We start from the raw sequence: 19463 nt of genomic DNA, 5'->3' as shown, positions 1-19463 counted from the left end.
AGTTCTTTCCCCCTTAGATGGTTTAGTTGTAGACCACTTATGGTCATTCTTACTTAGAAGGGTATTTGACTTGGAAGACTACTACCATTACTATCTTCATTGTCTTCTCTACTCCCTTCTGTATGTGATGGAATCTGGGCCTGCAAATGAATTGTTTTCTGGTCCAGCTTGTCCATAAGAGCATTATATATGTGTTTATTTGTTTTGTAACAGTGAAAATAATTAATGATACAAATATAATGTAAAAAGAAAGATGCTGTGAGGAAACGAGAAAGCGCTGGTAGATAGACACAATAAAAAACACACAAACACACACAAATTTCAAGCTTTCGCAACCTAAGGTTGCTTCATCAGGAAAGAGGGAAGGAGAGGGAAAGATGAAAGGATGTGGGTTTTAAGGGAGAGGGATTGGAATGACTCCTTACCCTCTCCCTTGAAACCCACATCCTTTCGTCTTTCCCTCTCCTTCCCTCTTTCCTGATGAAGCAACCTTGGGTTGCGAAAGCTTGAAATTTGTGTGTGTTTGTGTGTTTTTTATTGTGTCTATCTACCAATGCTTTCTTGTTTGGTAAGTCACAGCATCTTTGTTTTTTATATATATGAAAATAATTAATTATTGATAACATAATATAAAAGGATGGATAAAAAATCTACTCACCAAGTGGTGGCAAGGGAACACACACACACACACACACACACACACACACACACACACACACACAAAAGGATTTAACTCTTACAAGCTTTTGGAGTCAGTGGCTCCTTCTTCTGGCAGAAGAGTTGAAGTGGTAGGAAGGGGGGGATGAAGGAAACGGACTGGAGAGGTGTAGGGAAAGGGGTACAGTTCAGAAAAGTCACCCAGAACCCCAGGTCAGGGAAGACTTCCTTACCAGATGGGATGGGAAGGAGAGATTGATTGTTGGGGTCAGCACCAGATGAGATATGGAAACCTGAGGGCTTAAAAGTGGAAGACAGAGTAATGTGCAGGGCAGAGATCACTACAAAAACATCATGCATGAGTTAATAAGAGTGAGCAGCTAAGTGTATTGTACGAAATGGAAGTGGGAGGTGCATGGTGAAAAATAGATGTGTGAGACAATGAAAGATGTAGAAAACTAAAATGGAGTGGAGAAAAGAGTAGTTACTGTGAAAAAAGGCTAAGACAGAAGAAATTAACGTAAATTAAAGCGAGGTGGGTAGCGATAACCAAGGGCAAGTTGTAGTGCTAGTTCCCACCTATGAGAAACTCGAGTCAGTGGGAAGAATCCAGCTGGCACATGTGGTGAAACAGGCACCGAGGTCACGATTCTCTGCAACAGGATATTGCGTGTTGACAGTATACTCCTCTGTCCATGCCCATTCATCCTAATTGATAATTTGGTGGTAGTCACACTGATTTAAAAGGCTGAACAGAGTTTACATAACCACTGGTATACAACAGGTGGTTCTCCCGTTGATAGTATATATTTTGCCAGTTGATACATTCAAGACCAGGATGATACTGGGTGACAAGTAATGTGCTCCAGAGTTATCTGTTTTGAGTTGTTTACTCATTGTAGCTGAAAAATAAAATAAAATATACGAGGGTCATCCAAAAAGTAAGTTCTGTTTCTATTTCTATCTACAGCGGCACTACGATCACAGTTCCGAGCATGCGCGACACTTACTCTGACTCAAGGAGAAGATATGTATGCCATTTTCAGATCATTGCTGTCAACGTGTGCTTTGTGGTGCTTCTTTATAATGTCAGCTGTATTTGAAAATGCCGCCGCATGTGAAATCAGCTCTGTGATTCGTTTTCTAAATGCAATGGACATTAAACCAAAGGAAATTCATAGGCTAATCTGTCAGGTTTATGGACAAAATGCTATGAGTGATTCAGTGGTTAGAAGATGGGTCAGACTGTTCAATGAATGGCTCTGAGCACTATGGGACTTAACAAGACTGTTCAATGAAGGACGTGATCAAGCGCACGATGAAAAACGAAGTGGACACCCGTCTGTGGTTACTGATGAACTGGTTCACACAATTGAAGAGAAGATTAAGCACAACTGTAAGTTTACACTTATTGCCCTTGCTATGGAAGTTCTGCAAATCTCATGATCCTTGGTGGTCAGCACTTCAACAATGATGATGAGCTGAAAGAACATGTTATCACATGGTTGAATACACAGGCGGCAACCTTCTATGAAGAAGGCATACAAAAACTTCTGCCATGCCATGAAAAGTGCGTACAAAATTTCGGAGGCTATGGAGAAAAGTAGTTTAACAGTTGTAGAGCTTTGTACAATAAATATTTTTTCTGTATCTGTACACATTTGTTTTGTATAACCAAGCGGAACTTACTTTATGGACATACCTTGTATAAAGCTACACTGAAAGGCAACAGTTATAATTTAAATACAGTATATATTTCAGTATTGTATGCTTACCATATATAAATTTTCCAGTCTTCGTACTGGGCTGCCACACCACAGCAGATTTTACATGAAAAAGTATAGTATACAATAGAATTTTCAGGCATTAATTGGGAAGAAATAGCTTATAGTGTAATACATATTTAATGGACAAATTGTGTATGCATTTCAATGTTGTATTACTTACTAAAGTATACATTTTCAACATACATAAATGAGCTATACGGAACCCAGACAGGACATGAAGACCCCACAGGCATTCGACAATCTTTACAACTTAACACGACTGCAACAACAATGCAGACATTTGAGTTAGCATCACATACACTATCACCAACAGTAAATTACTGTTTCAGTAAATTGTAGCAACAATCTGGTGACTGAGCTTTTCAGTGTTGTATCATTTTTCATTGGTTTTGAGGGATGTTATTGTGTGTCTGTACCTTTTCTGCAGTGTTAGTCCTGGTAAGACAGCCTTGTTGCAGGATATACTTTTACACAGTATTTGAATGTGATGTGATAGCAAAAAACTCTTTGCGTCCTCCCCATTAAACTGTTGATTAAATAATAACAACAACTATTTATTCTTTATTACTGGAATGGTATACCCCTTTTCTAAGGAAAAATACATAGAATTTGTCACAACAGAAGTTAATTTTATGCCAAAATGCTGTGTGGTCTGTTGCACCAGCTTCTTTTGAGTCCTGAGAAATGGTTTGTGATGTTGCCCGAGCCTGTGTGGTTTTCTACTTACATTATGTTCATGATAATTGTTAAGAAATTGTTAAGAAATCGTGAATGAAACTCGGAATCTGATTAGATCGGCGAAAACTGTATACCCAACAGCCAGGCTGGTAATTAGTGGAATCATTCATCGAAGATCGGTAAGTGATACTTACATCAACAGAATAAATACCGGCATTAGGGAACAGTGCAACAGACTCGGTGCAGTATTCATTGACCCAAACAAATTCTTAAACTGCAAGTGTCTGGGAAAAGACGGCCTGCACTTGAATAGATTAGGCTCTGTGAACCTTAGTAAAATGTTCATAGACGTGTGTAAAGTCCTAAGAAGCAAGGGAAACTAATTCATTGTGATAGGGGTGACAAAGAAAAAATTCAAACTGAAAATAAAAAGTTTAGGTACCAAACAAAGGATGCACGCGAAATAACTAAAAGAAAAAATGATCTATTGATGCACTTGAATATAAATGGCTTAGGGGCAGAACTACCAAATCGTAAATTCTCAAAAATCGACGAACTAAAAATTCTGCTTTCAGAATCCGTAAATATTAAAATAATCTGCCTAAATGAACACTGGTTAACAGAAGATAGTATAAAAGTACTAAATAGTATTAATAATTTTAAGGTAGCTGCTAGCTTTTGTAGAATAAGCAAATCTCGTGGAGGCTCCTGCATTCTTGTCAATTCTTCCATAAGTTATACAGTAAGAGATAGTTTTAATTATTTAAATGAAGAGAGCGTGTTTGAAAGTTGCTCTGTAGAGCTGAGTGATCTGAATACATTGGTTATAGCAATCTACAGAATTCCTGGATGTGCAGTAACAAAAGTGTTTTTAACCAAATTCGAATGCCTCCTGGAAAAACTCCAGAAAGAAAGTAAGAAAAATGTTGTTATAGCAGCAGACTTCAACTTAAATGTCTTAGTTGAAAGCAATGATTCCACAAAATTTCGTGACTTAATTCAGAAATCTGGTTTCAAGCTAAATTTTTCTGAAGGCACTAGGGAAAACAGCAGATCAGTGACCTGCATTGATAATATTATTACTAACTACATATTTGACAGTGGAAATAAGCACAAATACTGCTTAGACTTGGGTATTTCAGATCACTCAGCTCTGTTTATTGAGCTCCCAAAAGCAAATAACCTAAAGTCTCCAGAAGTGTGTATAAAAAGGGATCTCAGTAAAAGTAAAATGGATTTATTCCGCAGTAAATTAAGTATAATAAGCTGGCCTGTAGACTACAATAGTTCAAGCTCGATTAACTATGACAAATTCTTAAATTGTTTCTTAGAGGTATTTAATGAATCATTTCCTCGTAGATATAAGCAAAAGAAGGTTAATGGTAAACTCAAATGGATTACAACAGGAATAAAGATCTCTAGTGCCAGAAAGAGAGAGCTCCACAATGAGTTAAAATCAAACAGAAATCCAGATTTTGTCATTTATGTCAAACAGTATAAAGCTGTATTTAGGAAAGTTGTAGCGGCAGCTAAAAAAATGGCAAATAATAAATTCATACGAGAACACAGAAATAAGACAAAAGCAGTGTGGTCAGTTGTTCAGTCTGAACTAGGAGCCAAAGTAAAAATTCATGAGATTTTGAAAATTAGACATGAAAATGAAATTATAGTAAACCCTGTTCAGATGTCAAGTTGTTTCAATGTATTCTTCCTAAACGTAGTAAGATCGGATGTGGATATGACATTCTATCAGGGCATCACAAATTTGGAAAACAGCCAGAACACATCTTTTAAACAATTTGAAAAAATAACCCAAAGGGATGTGGAAAAGGAAATATTGTCTCTAAAAAACAAAACCTCACATGGGTGGGATGAAATAACAACATCTGTAATCAAGTATGTGTATGATATTATTTCCCAACCACTGTCAACTATTATAAATCAATCTTATGAACAGGGATGCTTTCCAGAGGTATTGAAATATGGTGAGATCAAACCTCTATTCAAGAAAGGATCGACAGAAGATATGGGGAATTACCGCCCTATCTCTCTCTTGCCGGTCTTCTCTAAAGTGTTTGAAAAGATTGCAGCAAAACAAATTAATAACTTTCTTATTGTAAATGATATAATTTTTAAAAACCAGTTCGGATTCCAACTGGGTAAAAGCACTGCGAACGCTATAAATGAGTTTATCCAAAAAATATGCTCCACGTTAGATAAAGGTAGAAAGGTCACAGGTATATTCTGTGATCTGACTAAAGCTTTTGATTCAGTGAACCATGCATTACTCCTCCACAAATTACAGATGTATGGAATCAGAGACACTGCTTTAAAATGGTTTAGCTCTTACCTGTCAGGTAGGAAACAAAGAGTAATTTTAACTTCAAATGGAACCAATTATTCATCAGACTGGAAAACAGTTCCCCAAGGAGTCCCACAAGGTTCGATATTGGGTCCCTATCTGTTTCTTTTTTACGTAAATGACCTACCACTTGCTATTGATGTTCATTCAGTCTTATTTGCTGATGATACATCAGTTCTAATTGAAAGTGAGGTATCTGAAAATATTCCAGAAAAAGCCAAAAACACTTTAGAAAAACTTGAATCTTGGTTCTATCAAAATGGACTAAAACTAAATGTAACTAAAACCAAAATGATGCAATTTGAAGCTAAATCAGTAGAAAGGAGTGAAATAAAGATAACTTGCAATGATCAGGATATCACAGAAGCAAACCACGTGAAGTTCTTAGGCCTAAATCTTGACAAAAATTTAAATTGGAAGGTACACATAGATTACTTAGCAAATCAACTGAACAACTTAGCATTTGCAATGTGTATTTTGTCAGGTGCCACAAACATAGATACCAGAAAGATAGTTTATCACTGCTACTTTGAGTCAGTTATTCGTTATGGCATAATCTTCTGGGGAAATTCAGCAAATGTCACTAGGCTCCTAGTATTACAAAAGAAAGTAATTAGAAACATGTGTGTTGCAAAAAAACGGGAATCCTGTCGACCACTGTTAAAAAATTTAAAAGTACTATCTATCCCCTCACTTTACATATATGAGATGGTGGTGTTCCTATATAGAAATCAACATACACTAGACAATTTCCGTTTTGACCACAACTACAGCACTCGCCACAGAGATAACTTCAAACTTCCAACACATCGTTTAAAACTTTATGCCCAAACGCCAGAGTATATGGGGTTAAAAATTTTCAATAAAATAAAAGGCAGTAATATATTTAAAATGGAGATTGGTTCACTGAAAAGATTGCTCTTTACTCTCCTGGTGGAAAAGTGTTGTTATTCTGTCGATGAATTCATTGAGGACAGCTTCACAATCTGAACACAGGGATTGTAATACATTTATTATTTTATGTACATGTGTAGCTGTAACTTAGAAATGTAAAATATAATGTAAACTTTTGTAGTTCTCTTAAAAAAGTGAAAAAAAGTTTCTTTTGTAAACCTTGACATGTCTCCTGTACATCAAATCAAATGATTTGAAAATTGTATGTAATGAGATGAATAAACCACATAACATAACATAACATAACAATTCCTGAGATGTGACAGGACATTAAAGTAATTATTGTTCTGCTCTCTTTATAAAGCCAGTTATCTATTTGAGAAGTATTTACTGAGTTAAGAAATTATTGTAGAAAATTTTTTAAAGAATTGACCAAATTATTTTCTTCTGGACAAAATGATCTCTGTGCCCACACTGTAAAGCTGTCACTGTGCCTACTCACTCAGAACTGAAATTGTGTGTTACTACATATCATATTTGTGACTCAGTTACTCAGTAATTGCCAAATTACAAATTCCTCATCAGTCATAGGAATTAATTGCCATGTACTGTTTCTTTTCACCTCTGGCAGTGATTTGTTAATGTAATGTAATGCTATGTTGTACAACTGTTTGGAGTTACGTTAAACTGTGGATCCTCCTACAGCTGGTTGGATAAGTCAGCTGAAAGTTCAGCCTTATATTGGGACCTTTGCATCACTGTTGTTTTCAAACAAATCACTGGGCTGTGAACAGCTTCACTTTTTATCTAACTCATTCATAATTATCGACAATATTCATCTTTTTTAATAATACAGTATAGTAATCGTTGCACTTTTTACTTTGTAAAGAAATTATCTATTTGGGAAGTATTTCATGACTTGGTACAACATTAATTGTGTTTAATGATGTGGACATGAAACACAGTGATTATGGACACTGGGAACTATGTTCCAGCCCTAACTTTGAAATAACTTTTGTTATGGCCCTGATAGTGCACATAGTTAACCCCCTTGCGTAAGAAATCAATTGTGATACAATATCATTACGCTCAAATGACATTTTCTGGCTTAGCTGTGAGAAGTCAAGCCTTTATATTTGAAATTTTTCTAGTGCACTATGTAGTATGAACATATGTATTAAAACAGCAGTGGTACATTTTTGTGCAATGTTGTGATTAATGATATCTAAAATTACTGTGCAACAGTGCATTACATTTGTGGTGATTCAATCATTTGTCATTGTTTCACAGTGTAAAAGGTGATAACAATATAAAATCACCAGATGTCTCACCTGTGAAGAACATGAAGGATGAAACTCCAAATCAGAAACAAACAGCTGATGGTGAAGTTGAAGTCAGGAAGAAGGTAAGCTTACAAATAATGACCAATAATCTAATTTGCAGTTACTGAATGGCTTTAGTTATCTACAAACTGACTATTGGTAATCCTGTTACAGTAGAAGATAAATAATATCTGTCTGTTAAAAATGCATAGTTCTTAGAACTAGATGAATAAGGTATCTTTTGAATTTTGACAAAGTAAACTTCTGTAGACACAGACTTATTTATGTGATGATAACTTCACCATTGAATCAACATTGGTGTGACTTGATCTAGTCAGGTGCCTAGGAAATAAAGTATGAGTGCTATGTTGGTGCAATTGTTTCAAATTACATTTATTTTCTTACAGTCTAAAAACCATTTCTGAAGATCAGAAACGTACAATTGAGAGATTGTTAAACTTGATTTGGAAAAAAATATATTGTGGATGTGTCATTATACCTCTAGATATCTTACCTTATAAGTACTGTATAAGAAGAATATAATAATTCCAATCCCAGAGAAAGTAGGTATTGACAGATGTGAAAATTACTGAACTATCAGATTAATAAGTCATGGTTGCAAAATATTGACATGAATTATTTACAAATAAATGGAAAAACTGGCAGAAGCTGGCCTTGGGGAAAATCAGTGTGAATTCCGTAAAAATGTTGGAACACGCGAGATAATACTGACCTATGAGTTACCTTAGAAAATAGATTAAGGAAAGGCAAACATATGTTTCTAGCATACGTAGAGTAACAAAAAACTTTTGACAATGTTGACTGGAATACTCTATTTCAAATTCTGAAGGTGGCAGGTGTAAAATACAGGGAGTGAAAGGCTATTTACAATTTGTACAGGAACCAGATGGCAGTTATAAGAGTCGAGGGGCATGAAAGGAAAGCAGTGGTTGATAAGGGAGTAAGACAGGGTTGTAGTATTTCCCTGATGTTATTCGATCTGTATATTGAGCAAGCAGTGAAGGAAACAAAAGAAAAATTCAGAGTAGGTATAAAAATCTATGGAGAAGAAATAAAAACTTTGTGGTTTGCCGGCGACATTGTACTACTGTCAGAGACAGCAAAGGGTCTACAAGAGCACCTGAACAGGATGGACAGTGTCTTAAAAGAAGTGATTAAGATGAACATCAACAAAAGTAAAATGAGGATAATGGAATGTAGTCGAATTAAATCAGGTGATGCTGAGGGTATTAGGTTAGGAAAGGAGACACTTAAAGTAATAAATGAGTTTTGTTATTTGGGGAGTAAAATAACTGATGATGGTCGGAGTAGAGATAGTATGAAATGTAGACTGGCTATGGCTATGTTTCTAATGATGAAAAAGTTATTAACACTGAGTATAGATTTAAGTGTCAGGAAGTCTTTACTGAAAGTATTTGTATGGTGTATAGCCATATATGAAAGTGAATCATGGATGATAAACAGTTTAGGGAAAAAGAGAATGAAGCTTTCAAAATGTGGTGCTACATCACTTACTTAGCAGAACATAGTAGAATGTAGTAGACAAGAATTTCCTCTCACTATTGAGAGTCTCAAAATTTCTGACACAGATCACTGTAGCAATGAATATAATTTGGAAGGTGTATCATTGTCCTTTGGTCTCAAGTCCCTATGATATTCTTGATGGAAATAGCATTAATGAGAATGGTGCTATTTCAGAGCAAACAGGTAACATTAATTATCCATATCTATTAGTTTAGATGTTTGCCCACTGTTTCATTGTATTGTATGGTTTCCCAGGTTCATTAGAGCTGAATCACATTATTCTGCTACATAGCTTTTCAGCTCCCAAAAGACTGATTTATTTATGCAATTGCAACATTTTATTGGGGAGAGACCAGCAACTCAGATCTGATAATTCTGTATTTAAATTTCTGTCATAGTTGCATGCAATTTATACTGGTGGCTAGTTTTGTATGTAGCCATTCATTTTCATACAAGACCTGCACTAAAAGTGCTTATCAAAGCAGAATTCCACAGACATACTTGGGTAATGTCTACATAACACATATAATACAACAGATATGGAGTAATCTTATTATATGTGTGACACAGTCAACATCAGCTTCATGTGTTTCATCAGTTTCATCCATTGAATGTATCATCCATGTAGTAGATAATTCCATATCTGTTGTGTGAATATGTGTTGTGCAGATGTTTCCCAAATATGTCAGTGAAATTTTGTTTTGATACACACTTTTAGTGCATGTCTGGTTTGAAAATGAACAACCACAATTGGAACTAGTCAACAGTATAAATTACACACAACTGTGAATGAAATTTAAATAAAGAATTAACTGATTTATTATGAATTGTAACTAATGTGTATTACCTTAATTGTGAGTAGTATATATGAGAATAAATACATCCAGAAGAGAAGTTTGCTGAGTCCACATGTAAGTTAAATCTGAGTATTTAATGTCACACTTGTTTTTCATCCGTACTAATGTAGTGCTAAATATGATACCCATTAATGACATGGATTATATTTAAATTTTGTCATTATTCATTGCCTTTTGAGTCTTTCCTCCTTCCAGATAAAATAACTGTTAGAACATAAAAGTTAAGGAGTACAGTAAGTTATTCCTTGTTGTAGATACCAGAACATAAATTGATAAATGAAAATAACACTGATTTATTGATACCATGTGATTGTATGTGTGTAATGTGAAAGTTTAATTTGAAATAATGTAAATTCACATATAAACTCCAATAATATTGACATATTTTCTTAAATAAGTTGTTTTATTTGCTGCTATTGATAGGTAAATGCACTGTGTGATATTACTGAACACAATATTACTTGGAACTCATCTAGGAATTCAAATTACTTTCCAAAATGTGGTCATTATTGTGTGATAATGTTTCACTGAGAAATCACTAATTAAACATAATCTTGCAACACTTCTAAATTTTTATCACTGTAATGCAGAAAATACAGCACAAACATTGGAAGATGCTGTAATTCTGCCTTATACTGTTCCATTGTGGCTTGGCCTGTATGTTATCAACACAAATCTACAAATTGGAACTGACAGGATAATGGCAGCTACATTTGTTTACAAAAATCACAAAATATGACATCATTTGATCTCACCAAAAAAGTACAACAATTTTGGTTATTCACTGTCATTGCAATAACATGTAAGCAAATTGCATCCTTCTTCATTGTTTTCTCAGTAACATTTCAAGATTTAAATAAGTGGTTTTTATACAAATAGTGGTTTCCATACAACTTTTGCTTGCATAGTAAGTGAATTCACTGAGTTGGTAGTGAGAACCGGGGGGGGGGGGGGGGGGGGGTTATTAGGCAAGAATGCTTGTTCTAAGAGCAATTATAATATCAAATGTGTTTTTGAATAAGCTTAAATACCTTTCTGTTGTTAAAAATGCAGGTATTTCAAGTCAGATTAAACTTTCTATCCTGCAACCTACAAACAATTCATTTTCGTTTTACTTGTATGAAATTGTGATCCTAGTCTGTATTTTGGGTCTTAAAAGAGAAATTATTACTTGTATCTTGTCTTTTTCAGAGATTTCCAATTGACCGTGCTTACTTTATAGCCAAGGAGTTATTGATGACGGAAAGGACATACAGAAAAGATTTGGAAGTAATTAACTTGGTAAGATTTTTGAAGAAATAAGTGTTTACTGTTATAATAGTGTCAGTTAACATATATGGAGGGTAAAATGTTGTTACATTTATATATTATTTTTTATGTATTACATATGGAAGGTTTATACCCTAACCTTCCTGAAAAGCTATACATATAAGCAAGGAATCATGAGTGCATGTGTATATTATGCATGTTTTCATTCACACCTAAAATACATAATCATATTCTGGAGTAATTCTCTGACAGCATTGAGTACTTTCAGGATGCAAAAGATAGCTGCCAAATTATTATTGAGAAGAATATTCAAGATTTGTGTAGACATTCTTTCGTTTTATTCACACACACACACACACACACACACACACACACACACACACACACACACACACACACACACGAGGGGGGGGGGGGGGGGAGGATGGAGAGAGAAAGAGTGAGAGTGAGTGCTACATTGTCCCTGTGCTTTAGTCTAACTGTAATTTCTATGTTAATGCACCTGTCTCCCACTCAGTGCCTCAGCTATATAGTGAGGGGTTATCTGTGCTCCTTCCATCATCAAGTACAAAGTATGTGTTTAACTGATGCCTGTTAGAAAAAATTGCTCTCTTATTTGAGTCGTCTTGTGTTAGACGATGCAGTCCATAAGTACCCTGACATCTCAACGTATAATTCTTTCTATTGTTTGCATTCCTGCCAAGACTTTCCAGTACTGTATTACTGTTCATTAAGGTACATGTAAGAACAATGGCCATTAAAAAGTTTCATACATTCATTCTTCCATAAGCATCAAAATACCAAGCAATACTTGCAGGGTACAGCATTACTCCTGATCTTCAAAAAAGTTAATGTATAGTTGATTTGTAGCACAAAACATGTATGTTTTAATTCCTAGTTCACTGATGAGAATGATTTACAGTAGTAGACATGAATGTCTTAACTCATATTCTATACATTAGAGTGTACACTGCTAAAGAAATAAAATATAAGCTTAGATTAATATGTGTGATATCATAAAGCATGCTGTGCTGTAAATGATATAATGTGTATAGTAGACAAACAAATACAGGAAGTAACAGGAAGCAACAGTCAGGTGACATAATATGTTTCCTGTATGAGTAGTTGGCGATTTCTTCCTGACCAGATAACGTTAGACATTAATATGTTCAGAAACCATTACATCTTTTTAAGTTTCACACATTTCAGACTACTTCTTCATTGTTATGGTTCTCATTTTAATACTTTAAGTAGGGCATGCGTACATAGTTACAGTTGTGTGACTGTGTATGTTGTGTAAATCCAATGAAGGCCCTTTTGGCTGGAAGCTTACTTGTTTGACAGTATTTTTCTCATGCTTATCTGTGACTCATCATTTCTGCTATATGGTAAATAACAATCTAATCTTTTAATAACATTGTCATTATTCTATCCCGGATTTTCCATTGTTTGATTTTTTATGTTACTTTCATGTGTTTTAGACATTGAATAACCTAAAGTGATATTAAAAGAGTTATATACACAGGTGTGTTTTCCAGCCTAACTTTGAAACATTGGATGCAGTTTCAACTAAACTTGGCAAATTGTGACTTCTTATTGTTCTTGTCACCCATCCAAAAACTGTATTGTTGCAGCTTTCCACTCTAATTTTCTGCTGCACAAGTTTCTTCATCGCTGCATCGCTGCAAAAACACTACAAGCTATATCCATTTGAGCCTTCCTACTGTGTTCAAGCCTTGGGCTTCCCCTACAATTTTTATGCAAATTAACCACTCTTTGACACCTCACGACATAGCCTGTCAACTTATCCCTTTTCATCATATAGCTGATGTATTTAATATTTGATATGGACATAAACGAGAGTCAAGCTGCAACACTGGTACAATGTTGTTGGCTGGGACATGTAGCAGTGTGTGAGTTTGTGTGTTCTGTACTAGTTCATTCTGAAGAAAGATATTGTGTGAAAGCTTAGTGATGTTTTCAGTCTTGTTTGTGTGGCTATCAACTGCTCACAGCCTGAGACACGTGGTGAGTTACCTTTGTTTATTCTCCACTAGGGACTTTGTCTATCATATCGTATTCCTACATTTAACCAAGTTCTGTCACGGCACTCTTCTCACCAATCTAATTCACTAATCTCCACTACTTAATCAACCTATTTACTTTTGAGCATTCTTCTGTAGATGCACATCTCAAAACTATTTTCTTCTTGTCTTTATTGTTTATCATACATGTTTCACTTGCACTTAATGCAGCACTCCAGACAAATAATTTCACAGTAGACTTCTAATGTCTACTTTTATATTTGATGTTAACATATTTATATATTTCAGGAAACCTTTACTTGCTACTGCCAAATTGTGTTTATTATATTCTCTCCATTCCTTTCATCATTGGTTATTTTGCTGCCCAAATATCAAAACTTACCTTCTGCTCTTTGTACCTCATTTATTAATCTAATTTTGTCAGCATCACTTTACGTAATTCTGGTGCGCTTCATTATTGTTGTTTTTGTTTTCTCAACTTTCATGTTTCGTCTTCTTTTCAAGACACTGTCCACTCTGTTTAAAAGAGCTCTCCTTAATTGTCTATGGGTTACTATCAGAAGAAAAAAAAGATGCTATGAGAATAAAAAATACTTTAGCACTCATGGGTGGTAGTGGGGATGAGTAAGAAGTGAGATGCAAAAGTAAGAATAAATCTGGAATACCTAGATCTGTTTCAATCAATCTTGGTACACATATGAATAAATAAATCAGTTCTCTGTATCATTACGTGTCACTTCCCTGGTTATGATGTTACTGCAGTCTTCCAGTTGCTGCCACCTGCGAGGACCTTCTCCTACAGTCCCAGCTCCATCTGTGCATCAGCAGACCACCCATCTCGTATTAAAGTACAGTCAACAGCGCATTATACTCCTGGTCAGCCAAGCCATGTACTGACAAGTGTCAAACAGATGACAAAATGAGAAGTTGCCTGTAACTGTGACCCTATGGCTTCCCAGTGATAAGGCTATTGAAACCCTCTCTGATTTACCAATTCACAAGTGAAAGATATTGAAGCACAGAACAAATTGCACAGACAAACTTCAAACAGTTACAGATCCCTTATGAATCAATCTCTGTGTCTAATCACACCTACAGATTTTATAATTTATGAACATTTTACTTAAACAGGTAAATTATGTGCTGTTTCACCCAGCAAACACTAAGTACCAGTTCACAGCATATAATTTCTGACTGTAATTATATCACAATTTTTTTTACTAACAGATACTTTCCCTTGCTAAGACATTATTTATTTTTGGCCTGCTCACAACTGGCACCACCCCCACATACCTGCCTCAAGCTCTAGGTGCAACTTTCATTGCCATATTAAGAAACAATCTATTGACCCCATAAGCTCTCTTTCTACACACCAGTATAATTCCTGAATACAATTACTGAACAAACCCCCAAAGTAACGTTGCATTTACCCAACATACACCATAATTCCTCCAAAATTTCTTACAAGTACACACATAACAATAAGTAAATATACATAACAAACTCCCAACATACTTAACCTGTTACTCAATATAATGGAAGGAAACATTCCACGTGGGAAAAATTATATATAAAAACAAAGATGAGGTGACTTACCGAACAAAAGCGCTGGCAGGTCGATAGACACACAAACAAACACAAACATACACACAAAATTCAAGCTTTCGCAACAAACTGTTGCCTCATCAGGAAAGAGGGAAGGAGAGGGGAAGACGAAAGGAAGTGGGTTTTAAAGGAGAGGGTAAGGAGTCATTCCAATCCCGGGAGCGGAAAGACTTACCTTAGGGGGAAAAAAGGACAGGTATACACTCACACACATGCACATATCCATCCACACATACAGACACAAGCAGACATGTCTGCTTGTGTCTGTATGTGTGGATGGATATGTGCGTGTGTGTGAGTGTATACCTGTCCTTTTTTCCCCCTAAGGTAAGTCTTTCCGCTCCCGGGATTGGAATGACTCCTTACCCTCTCCTTTAAAACCCACTTCCTTTCGTCTTCCCCTCTCCTTCCCTCTTTCCTGATGAGGCAACAGTTTGTTGTGAAAGCTTGAATTTTGTGTGTATGTTTGTGTTTGTTTGTGTGTCTATCGACCTGCCAGCGCTTTTGTTCGGTAAGTCACCTCATCTTTGTTTTTATATATAACCTGTTACTCATATACAACTGAGATACTGAAACACAAATTTCTCCATTTGTCATTACAATATCACTTATCAACAACAGTCTTAACTCTTTTCACATTCCAGAGACCAAATGGTTTCTTTGTATTAGGGTAGATGAGCCTGTATGCATTTAGGTCTGGACATTTGACAACCTCTAATGGCCTGTAATAGAGTTCAAACAGTTTTTTAATTTCGCCGTGAATGCTGCTTTATTTTACTGTAGAACTCAGAAAATTCCACCTTTTCAGCTATAAGGTTTGCTGGCCTATTACCCATCATGACGTCATAGGGAGAGAAACCAGTGGAGCAATTCTTCACAGTATTCATAATGCCCTCAAATACAGGAACATATCCAGCCCAATCACTGCACCTCTTGCTACAGTACATTCTGCATAGTCCACCTAGTTCTCGCATGAACCTCTCGGCTGGATTACTTACTGGGTGGTACACCAAGATATGTGTTGCGTCCACTCTCTCTATGAATTTATAACACATTCTTGAAACAAATTGTACCCCATCATCTGAAAACACACTTTTACATTTATGCAGATGTTCACCCAGTTGAAGCCTTCTCTCGATTGATAAATACTGTATCTCCTTTGCCTTATTGTCTATTGTTCACCTGCACATGACTCCTCATACCTCTCATTTTCCTTGTGCAAATGTGCCACCACTTTATCTCCCTTTAATTCATCTTTAACTTTTATTCTCTTTCTGTGCCCTCCGGAATTAAAATCCAAAATTCTGTCCTTCACCCCAATGTTACAATCATATTTATACAGAAAATCCATGTGTAATTATGTAGTTCTCAATTCGTTCGAGCAATCAATCATTCATGATATGAAACACAGTCATAGCTCAGTCACTCAAAATGATTCAGAAATTTTACTTGTTGGAATGAAATCAGGCGATGATTCTTCTTCTCTGGAGGCTTGTGCTTTGCGGCAGTCTGCTAATCTGTGCAAGTAAAATCCCTCATAATTTTGGAAGTATTGTATAATCAGTCGGGAAACCTCAGATCAAGTGGATATTTGGCTTTGATGAAGTTTAACCTTCCGAAGAAGTGATGGAGCTCTTGGATTATTAAATGCAGGTTCGTATCCAGTCATTCTTTTTTTTCCCCTTTTAATCGTACAATTTCGTATCAGTTATCTTTTGTCATAAATTTCAATATTCAGATTACAATTCTTCAAACCAAGCTCAGGCTAATCGGCACGAAGACAATCTCGGAAGCTTTTTTTCTAACAACCACCAGAGAGAGTACTACAAAGAATAATTATATCTAAAAACAAAGATGATGTGACTTACCAAACGAAAGCGCTGGCAGGTCGATAGACACACAAACATACACACAAAATTCAAGCTTTCGCAACAAACTGTTGCCTCATCAGGAAAGAGGGAAGGAGAGGGAAAGACGAAAGGATGTGGGTTTTAAGGGAGAGGGTAAGGAGTCATTCCGATCCCGGGAGCGGAAAGACTTACCTTAGGGGGAAAAAAGGACGGGTATACACTCGCGCACACACACACACACACATGTTCATCCACACATATACAGACACAAGCAGACATATTGTCAGACATAGTATCTTCCAATGTAGCCAAACCAATTCTATTGTCATCCCCTCTATTCTCCACCATCTCATCTCTGTCAAATAACTCCCTTATGTAATACAGTTCACTGTCACTGATACTTTTCCCATTTAATCTTTATTTCTCTTATTAAGTTTCATAAAGCCTCCCCACATATCAGTGCTACCCAGTACAGCATCCATCTGGCATATGGACAACTTCTTCCTTTCCCTGTCATTATCGTCTCCCCCTCTGGTCCTATTTACAGCATAAGTCATACCCGCCCTGCGGATCTTAAGTGAGGCTCCATCTAGTTTTCTGTCTGTCCTCTTTGAAATCTGCACCTTGTGGTCTCTCTTGCCTGTGTTCATTTTCATTTATTCCAGGTGGATAGTCATTTCTATCTCCTTCATGGTTTCTTTCTTCTCTTTTCTGCCTGTTTCTCCACCCCCTGCCATTGTCACTCTGCGCATTCCTATTACTTGAACACTTGTTCACATTGTCATTGAAATTATTTCTATAGCAGTTACCCCTATTCTGATTTCTGCTACCCTCCTTGCATTCTACCAGTTTTGGTTTATAACACAATGCCCTCTTCATGTTCTCAACAAAGTTCAAAAACTCTTCCACTGAATCAGTAGGGCTGTGTATTAGATCCCATTATAAGTTCTCTGCCAGCCTTCTTTTTTAATGTTGCTGTTTCTGTTAGTACTCCTAATGGTCTATCTAAATGTATTAGTTTATATATTAAAAAACAAAGATGCTGTGACTTACCATATGAGTAAGTGCTGGTAGATAGACACAGTAGAAAAACACACACAAACACACACACAAATCTCAAGCTTTCGCAACCAAGGTTGCTTTATCAGGAAAGAGGGAAGGAGAGGGAAAGACGAAAGGATGTGGGTTTTAAGGGAGAGGGTAAGGAATCATTCCAATCCCGGGAGTGGAAAGGCTTACCTTAAGGGCGAAAAGGGACAGGTATACACTCGCACGCACGCGCGCACACACACACACACACACACACACACATATATATATATCCATCTGCACATATACAGACACAAGCAGACATACGTAAAGGCAAAGAGTTTTTCTTAACTTTTCATTACCAGTTTTAATTACCAATTCTAGTTCAGCATTTGTCTGGAGTTCAAATTTCCTGCACTGCCTCCTGTGTGCTTCAGTCCATCCCACAAGTTCAGATTCTACAGTCTCCACTTTGGTTCCCAGCTCATTTTCTACTTTTTCTATTTGTTTGCTGGCCCCCTTTACAGTGTTTTCGTTAATTTCTAGTTTCTTACCAAGTTTTTCAAATCAGCTCTCCAACAGCTCAAACTTTTGATTTACTGCATTTATTTGCTCTCCAAGTTCAGTTTTTAAACTGGCAACTTAAGATTTTATGCTTACATTTAGTTCACATTTTACATTTTCCAATTTTGAATCTAAACTTTCAACCGATTTCTCACTCAGTGCATTCAATAATTTAGTGAGCTCACTCCCTGGCACCCATCCATGCTCCTTTGGGATACTAGGGCTACTACAATCACTCCTAATATCCTCTGATCCACATTTACTTGAAAGTTTCTGTATCTCAACGGCTGTGGCTGACGACTAGCAGCACATGATATATAATGCAACTGATGCTTGTACTTAATTTGTGGCTGCTGTGATGTCGACTGTTACTGCGACATGTGGAGTGGGTGATGGCATAGTTTGGCCGGGCAGCGGTGTGGGGACAGCCAGACGATGGCATGGAGACAGTTGTGACACGTGTGTGTGTGGCACAGCAGACAGGAACAGATATACTTGCCGGCGCCGATATGTGCAGTGGTGTCTCGCTATGACAGCGGCATCCTGAATTTGTGAACCAACTGTTGCACAAAATGTTGCAGCATGAACTAGGCACATATTGCGGAATCCCTGTTATGCTGCCACCTAACATTATATTAATGTTCACATATGCACAATGATTGCACTGCTAGACCGTTACTGCTATGCACTGCATTTAGCTGAGAGCCCCCACATTAACTGTTCAACTGTTTAACTGGGACATTCGATCCTGAAATACTTGTTAAGTGGAAAGAAAACAGTCCAATGTAGGACAAACCTACCCAATTGCAACAATATCATCAGTTAGCGATACCTGCTGTTCCTAACAATCCAGCAGAGGGCAATTGCATAATCTGTTAAATGACTCATCTGTACAGGGGTGTCATTACACACCATTGCATTATGCCCTTACATAAGCGATTAATGGCTATTAAAGTGGCCTGTGAGGTCAGTCAGTGAAATACAGATATATAAGAGTAA

The 19463-nt window shown here is 36.5% G+C and overlaps 1 protein-coding gene across 1 annotated transcript in view; it reads left to right on the top strand.

Annotated features, from left to right (window-relative positions):
• LOC126458053 (FERM, ARHGEF and pleckstrin domain-containing protein 1) overlaps positions 1-19463 on the top strand; it is a 761742-nt gene that overhangs the window by 680258 nt on the left and 62021 nt on the right. The window contains exons 13-14 of the mRNA XM_050094851.1: positions 7669-7783; positions 11294-11383. Of these exons, the coding sequence (XP_049950808.1) occupies positions 7669-7783; positions 11294-11383 (205 nt within the window). The remainder of the gene's footprint in view (positions 1-7668; positions 7784-11293; positions 11384-19463) is intronic.

Source organism: Schistocerca serialis, chromosome 2, assembly GCF_023864345.2.
Source record: "Schistocerca serialis cubense isolate TAMUIC-IGC-003099 chromosome 2, iqSchSeri2.2, whole genome shotgun sequence".
Lineage (NCBI taxonomy): Eukaryota > Metazoa > Arthropoda > Insecta > Orthoptera > Acrididae > Schistocerca > Schistocerca serialis.
The sequence above is the reverse complement of the archived record's forward strand: the minus strand, read 5'-3'. Positions and strand labels throughout refer to the sequence as shown.